The sequence below is a fragment of the Berghia stephanieae genome, unplaced genomic scaffold, assembly GCF_034508935.2.
Source record: "Berghia stephanieae isolate SIO BIC M18660-M18661 unplaced genomic scaffold, UCSD_Bste_1.3 scaffold883, whole genome shotgun sequence".
NCBI classification, from domain to species: domain Eukaryota; kingdom Metazoa; phylum Mollusca; class Gastropoda; order Nudibranchia; family Aeolidiidae; genus Berghia; species Berghia stephanieae.
The window spans coordinates 7,585-15,997 of NW_027629525.1; the positions used below are offsets into that span (position 1 = coordinate 7,585).

General features: G+C 33.4%; 1 protein-coding gene across 1 annotated transcript; it reads left to right on the top strand.

Annotated features, from left to right (window-relative positions):
• Positions 1 to 837: 837 nt before the first annotated feature.
• On the top strand, positions 838 to 8,038 carry LOC144962333 (differentially expressed in FDCP 8 homolog; the record flags this gene model as incomplete). Its single annotated transcript, XM_078895228.1, has 5 exons — positions 838 to 1,046; positions 3,006 to 3,186; positions 4,456 to 4,547; positions 6,451 to 6,600; positions 7,894 to 8,038. Coding segments are annotated over exons 1-5 (688 nt in total), but the record flags the coding sequence as incomplete, so codon positions are not given.
• Between the last annotated feature and the right edge of the window lie 375 nt (positions 8,039 to 8,413).

Consider the following 8,413-nt stretch of genomic DNA (forward strand, 5'->3'; position numbering starts at 1 on the left):
AGCTCGAAGAAATAAATAATATGAAATTGAATGTAAGCTTCAATTTTAATACGAGAACAGATCAAATGAACGTTTCGGGTTTCCCCTTTAACAACAAAACATGATGAATGAAACACTACAGATGAATGAGATAATGTGGTAGTGGCGTTGATACGATGAATAAACAAAACATTGGTTGGCAGGAAATAGTATGCTCCTTTATAAGGAAGCACGAATTAAAATAGAATAATATATATTTATAAAAGATGCGCAATTAATTAAGTGGAAAAGAGGGAGGTGGAGAGGTACTGTGTAATGCAGTTTAGAAAGTTAAATATAAAAACGTGTAGACTGCTGTTGTTGGACAATAAATACATTCAATTTGATATGATTTATTTCATTATTTGGGAGAGCTTCTCAATTTCCCCTTTCGATACTCCCGACAATTGAGTCGACTGATGAGAGAATGATGGTTTGATAGTGTTTAATTTATTTATATCCCTTCATAACTTGCATAACATTATGTGGTAATTATAGCCATATTTTTTGTTAGCTGAGATTTGGAGAAAATAAAAAGTTGTCTGCTAGAATAAGGGAGACTACTCGCGTTTGGTCTTTTACGACTTGCGCCGAGTAAAAGAATTTAGTGAGCGCACGACAATCGAAAATTGAAATGTGCAGGCAGTGTTTGCTAAATTCAGCCTCCGCCTTTTAAAAAAAAAATTAAATTTTTTTGGAACTATCATCCTCCCTTTTCTCCTCCTTAAATCACGACTGCTTCCGCTGGACTTTCCGTTTTTTCTTCATCCAAAAATAGAAAGGATGTGCACCTGACCAAATTTAACTTCCGGTTGTGTTTGTTTATTTACCTTGCCCTAGTTCTCTGGTCTCGTGAATCTTTGTTGTTATTTTTTTTACAGCTGATTTTCTGTAAAATTTAAAGCGGAATGGATGAAAATTCGATGCGATACATTGATACAAATACAGCATCAGTAAAAATGACTTTGGGTGTTCCTATTCAAACAAGAGGACAGCGCTTTTCGGATACAGAATCCGATGAAGAAGAGGTGTGCGACCTCAATCACTATCACTGTCACCATCACTCACAATCTCATCCATGCCTTTATCATGCATTGCTTTGACTAATTATTACGACTCTTGACTCTTATATTTATTACTTTAAAAATATCTTCAGTACAATTTATAACCCATCAAATAGCCATTTTTTGTCATAAGAAATATATTTTAAACAAATTAAAGTTAGTGTTCGGCTTACTTTCAACTTTCACTTTCACGTGTAATTTTGCCAGGACAACTTCATCATCTTAATATAAGCATCATACTCGCACTTACCAGTACTAGCTATACATGGCACAAAAATATAACAATGACATAATACTACACTGATAAAATTAACATCGCCAAACTTAACCCACTGTTCACCATATATCTGCTGGATGGTGCTGCTTACATTACTAAGTACTAGACATAACTGACATAACATTAACATTCACAGTTGATGGTTCAAAAATTAGATTTCAAAATGTGAAATGGACTTTTGTAGTTTCACAGCACCTAAAGAGAGGACGTTTTTTTTATTATCGGAAGGGGGGAGGGGGGGGGGTGGAGGGGCGAGGAACCACCCCTAACCCTAACTAGAGATATTATAACTTGTTGAAACATAATGTTTGCCATCATTTGCAATATCGAAATCGATGGGAAACAGTAATAAAGGCATCCGTCTCAGTCGTAAATGACCATCCACTCCCCAAATTATTTTTGAAATAAGAAAAATCACACGACTTATCTTATTATTAAAGTGAAACTTATCTACTTATAGTCATATTTATTGGGCATTGCAACTAAGGTAAATTCCATAGACGCTAAAAGATTAAGTAATTTATAATAAAAGGGCTGTGAAGCTATGGAAGTCCTGCCTCAAAATGTAGTACATTCCACTCTGGATACTTGCAATACCTTGGAATCAGAGAAAATGATGCGATTAACCGAAGTTGCGATTATCCGAAGTTGAGATTCCTGTCCACTATTGCAACATTTTCCCACTGAGTTTAAGCAGGCTTGGGACTGTGCATGGCCTTATTAAACATGTGCTTTTTTTGTTTGTTTGTTTAATGTGTGTGTGTTTTGTTTTTTTAATCTTTTTTTTATGGTTGTAAATTCCATTATTTTCCTATGTGTTTGACATCACTCATTTCCCTAAGAAGGCATCAAGGGTCATCTGTTTTCTTGCCGAGGCCAGATGTTCATAAATATGTTCCTCAATAATTTCAAACAAAGGAAGCAAATCGTTTTAAGAGTCTTCATGAATGAGGCAAAAAACTTTATCACAGGGTCACATATGACCGTACCAACCCATACTGCAAAACCTGCCCGCTTTTGTCTCGAATACAGAAGTGACACACTACTGTAGCATTAACCCCTGCCCACTCTCGATTCTGTCATGATTTCACCCAAGACGAAATTTAATAATGAAATTTTGTTTGATTGATTTCTTGAATTTACCATTTTTCGAGGTCAAAAATGTGTTGCGATTAACCACAGTTTGTTGCAATTAACAGTGACTTTTATATAGAATTAATTCCGTTTCTTGAGAAATGTTGCAATTAACTGAAAGTTGTGATTATCTGGTGTGGACTGTATTTAATCTATTTTTTTTCAAATACTTATAACTTACAAGTAAAAGTTTAAATTGTGCTAGTTCTGTCGTTTATTGATAAAATGAGTCTGACAAAAATGAGTCACTGAAAAAAAAAAATTATGAATGCCATAAAAGTTGAGTTGATGTGTTGATATGTGGAATAAAAAAGGTCTGTGCGAGACAATTGGTTATGTCAATATAATTTTGTTGAGGTTTTCTTCAATAGATAGTTATGTCAAAACTTTTCTGCCTGTGGCCTATGGGAAGTGTTGGAACAACTTTTTTTTTCTCCATTACATTTGTTCTCCTTGTTTAAGGTAAAACAAAAATATATTTTTTTCATTACATTTCTTCTCTCTGTTTGCAGACATGTGGTGATAATGGTTACCTAACAAATGGACAAACAACACATTCTCCTAATCTAACACGGCAAAAAAGGTTCAATCCATTTAACCAAGTGGGTCCTCCAATGATTGACGATGATCACTTTGCAGAAAACCTCTTCACCTCTCCTCAGCCATCCAGCAGCAGCCCATATTCATATGTTTGTAAGCATTGTGATAGCTTTACTTTCAGATCTTTTGTTAATACTAATCCTAGACACAGTGCAGCCTACTATTAATCAGCACATGATGGGGCTCTGCGCATTCCTTATGTGGGACAAAGAGAGACAAAAAGCTAGCGTTGTTGGTGATACAAGTTGCATAAGCATTTAATAATCAGGCAACCGACATGGCATTTGCTTGCACTACCTACTCTTGATGAGAATTTATAATCAAAATACATTTGACAAGCGAGTGAGTGCAATGGCAGTCAACTGGCTTAAGACTGCTTGTGCATCTCATAGCACCATCTAAGAAAGCACTAGTTATCCAGTGTTCAGTCAAATTTATTTCTGAAATCTGTCCTCCCAGCAGTAATTGGGTAAAGCTGGGTATATTAGTTGATGTCGAAAGTACTTTCCGATAGACAGAAGTATTATCCAAAGGGTAGCTCAGATCAACCTATTATTCTTTCCACTTACTTTTAAGTCAGTCATTCATAGTTTTAATGATTTGATTAATGACTTGAAGAGTGTAAGACACCTTATTCAGAAAAATGGGTGGAGCAGGCACTTATGTTGGTAACAACAAGAGATGAAGTGAGTAGAAAAGTGCCAGAAGACAATAGAGAATAAAATTTGTTTGCGGCGGTGATGTGGTTTGAACCCGCGACCTTATTGGTACGACAACTCCGCCTGGCCGGTGAGAGCGTGACTCTACCTTATGAGTTATCCACGAATCCAAAAAAATTTGTATCAAACTTAGGTCATTCATTATTAGTGCCTTCTCTCACCGACAACTGGAGGTAGCGGGTACCAGTTAAGCTTAATAGCCAATATTCTCAACACAAACATATAACATAGAAACAACTGAGACATTGAGGATGCTCCGGTATATGGGGTGAATTTTTAATTCAGAAAAGTGGGTGGAGCAGGCACTTATGTTGGAACAACAAGAGATGAAGTGAGTAGAAAAGTGCCAGAAGACAATAGAGAATAAAAAAAAAAAATAAGATACCTTATATGAAGAAACTTCACTCTAGTTAGCTTATGATTAATGGTAAAAATTGTAGATCATGGTTGTAGTGTTTTTATGATTAACCGTTAACACTTTAATAACTGGCTTCTTACCAAATTTATCAGGAGAGGAATTGGTATGATGAGAGGAGGTTCTAATTGACACCTGAATCAGAAAAGTATTAAAATAAATAATGATTTAAAAGAAATTCAGCCATTCTTCCAAAGGGTTTATTAATTTTGTCAAATTTTATTTCAGCATCACAAGGCAATGATGGCCAGAAGGAGCAAAAAGTTGAGATTTCCTTCGCTGAGTTTGGATTGTCTGAGGATCATTTTTCACATCCACAGGTATTGTGGTTTAATGTAATCTATGATTGATTAAGCAACATTCATATAGATGGTGCTTCCCCCTCCCCATTAGAAGAAATAATTCAAAAGTAGATAATAATAATAATAATAATAATAATAATAATAATAATAATAATAATAATAATAATAATAATAATAATAATAATAATAATAATATGCTTTATTCATCGAAAAAATGGAAATTCGTTTACAGAGGTGGCATGCATAAAAATGTATAAATATAAAGTTAAGAATGTATGGCGACAATGTATATTATATATATATATATATATATATATATATATATATATATATATATATATATATATATATATATATATATATATATATATATATATATATATATATACAGTCGACTCTGCTTAATTGCACATACTCTGGGAGTTCGGGTTAGAAAGTAGGACAGCAATATTTACAAACATGGAACTCTGAAGAGTAAATTGTGTTTAATTGGTATGACATTAATGGTGATGGGGAATGTAATGTTTATTATTTTTCATTTTACTCATTTCATTATAACATGAAGAAACATTGTGGTTAGAGGAGGCTATGGGTGAGATATTGATAAAAATGGCACATTATCAATTTAAAATAAAGATTGTTACGAGTTTATTGACAGACCTCAATTCATTTTTCATAACTTTTCAAAAACAAAACAAATCTCTTGAATTAAGTTGTATTTAAACACTGTTTTATTGCCCTGTTCTGGCCCTATGTCTCAAAGCAGCATTATGTTGGGTGCACTTGTTGCGGAAATTTGAATTTATAGCCACCAATAATGAAAAAAAAATTATATCCATTATGATGGAGAAGTAGTACAATTTCTTACATTGCAAAAGATTTAAAATTTGCCTTTCTTATCATTTCAATTCTAAATTGACTTTTAGGAGTCCTATTCATCCCGACATAAAATTGTTTTGAGAAGTCGGGTCACAATTTTCTTCATATTATAAGTAAATTTCTCATATATTTTATCTTTTTTTTTCTCAGTACGGATTTTTCATGATTTTTCCGTCACAAACGTATATAAAACTCTATGATGGTCCTTCAATATTCCTCATGTTATTTGTTCTAATTAATATATTGAAAAATACAGAGGTATTATTTATTTCATATGATGATTTGAATTTTTTGGAAAAATTATTGTATTCTCTGAAATACATATTGTTCTCAAAATTTCTAATTATGCCTATCTATGGCTATATAATCAGAATTTCTTAAAAATGAATCAATATATCATAAAGCGTCTCTTAAATTTTTAGATAACATTATTGTCTATGCATGTGCGAAATTTCAAGATAATATCGCCCGTGGCTTTTGAGAAAAATGTACCAGATTACATTCAGATATTTAGCATTTACTGCCAAAAATTAGTCCTTTCAAGAGCAACATTTAAAATGTAAAACATGGTTTTTAGCACTATCCTTTTGTTCAAAACAAAAGATGTGTCGAATTTCACATAACTGAGATTTTTGTTCTTGGGAGGTAGAAAGAACCATTAAGCTTTGTGCAATGTGTGTTGCCTTTTGCAAAAGAGTGAGAGATGACTCATTCCTTATCTTGTAAACCTTAATTGGTGAATTGTCATTAATTTCTACAAATCTTTTCTTAGAATTTGAAGCAAATCGAAAAACTTATCAACTGCTAATGTTATTCAAAGAGTTTGGAAAAAAGGAACAGAGGATTAAAAAATTATCTAATCTCCTTCATCTCAACTAGATGTTACAATAAAATAGTTTAGAATTTTTTGTTTCAAATAAACACCATGCATTTCAAGGAAGCTGCGAGAACTAAATTTCGCAAGGACAGTATTTCACAAAGATTATTTAGTTATGATTAGGAAGTTGTCTTTTCAACCATGTTATATTTTATTTCTATCCAGGGACATTTTGGACTCAGCGGGGTAGAAGAATTAGAGCTAGCTATTGACAATTGTAAAGAAATGATTAGAGACACGCCACAAGATTCAGAAAAACAGAAAAATCTTGTGATGAAATTGGTACAACTCAGAATAAAGCTGCAAGAAATGAAAGTAAGTTATATATTCATAATTCATCTTTGTTTAACAACTATATCATTCACAGTATGTATCTTTTGGATAAGCACATTGACAGTTATACTCAAGTCTGACTGACTGTGCGGCCAGTGGTGTTGTGGTATGACACTCGCTTTCGGATCGGAAGGTCCTGGGTTCGAGCCTCTCTTGACTCATAGTTAAGTCCTTGGAAAAGGCTTTTTACTCATAATCTCTCACCTTATTCAGGTGTAAAATGAGTGCCTGGTCGTTGACAGCATTGTCTCTGTCGTAAAAATTTGTAATATTGCCTAACAGGCGTCATGTCTCTCATTTAAGCTCAAAATTTATAAGTTTAGAAGAAGAAGAAGAAGATTGATCAAACATATTGATTTGATATGGTCATACTCTCACTTACTCACTCACTCACTCAATCCTCTCCGGGCCTGTTGGCACTTGAGGCGATGCACTGGATCTCCACCTGATGAATGAGTGTGAATTTTACTTCAAATTATAACCTCTTGATTATGATCGAGTTCTCGTTATTCCAGATTTCTGGATCATTCATTATCATTATAATAGATCTATTTCCAATTAAAACAATTGGGGGGGGGGGGGGGGGGAAACAGAGTTTGAAAAAAGTCTCGTTGTTGCCAAGCTCTCATTATTTCTGATGCCATTAAACTTAAAGCATCATTGCAGCTATCATCAATTCATAGTTCAAAAATGAAACATTGCCAGTTATAAGAAGAGATTTCTTTCAAAAAGTGTAGTATTGAGAGTCTCATATAAATAACGATAGACCTAATATTGCACTAATATTTATTCCTCAGACAATGATGATTACTCAATAAATTTGGAATAGTTATAGATTATCTTAAAGCTGAATCATCTTACATATTTTTTTACCATTGAAAATACTCCAAGGATTTATCCAATACTAAAGTGGGATCCACAAATATCAACATCAAACCACACTTCATGTTTTTACTATATATAATAATGCCTCAGTTTTTTTCGGTAAACCCAATAATCAAACAAAAAACTTGTTTTCATGAGCGGTTGTAGATCCATTTTCTGCATCTAATAAAGAAAAGCATTTTGCCACATTAGCTGAGCTAGTCTAAAAAAAAAAGGAGGAAGAAAGCAGCTATTAAAATAAAATAAAACGTTCAATGGCTTTACCTACCAATGGTTTGGGATCATAAGTGCAGAGGCACTTTTTTTTAGTTTTAGATAAGGAAAGTCTCCAAGCGATCCTTGACTGGAATTCAGGGGGTTGATTTATTGGTCTGTTCTATTCATTTGCAGGAGGGCCCAGAGCCAGTGCCAGCCAATGTCAAGGTCATCCTTGGTCACAAAATGGTCCTGAAGTCAAGTCGCACCAGCAAGTATTACTGTGAGCGCTGCAATGGCTCTATATGGGGGATGGTACAAGCCTGGTACCGATGTACAGGTTGGTCTTAAAACTAGTTTTTAAAAACATTTGTCATCTATTCTCAAGGGTCTATGTGAACTGTATTTTGTATTGTATTGTGTCACTCTGTTAAATTTTCATGCATTGATACAGTTTTTCAAAGTTTTATAAACATTATTCATTGTTAATTTGACAATTTTAAGTGTATTATCACTATTTCAAATTATTGAATATCTAATACATAATTAAAGTGGCATAGTCAATATTCGTAGTATAATTTTCGCTATTCACATTTACATTTATATTATAATGTGACATTGTGACGTAGGATGTGTCAAAACTGACTTTAACAATTCTAACTCTAACTATTCAACACTTGCAATGCAAAATCTTTTTTGCTGATAGGTAAAGCAA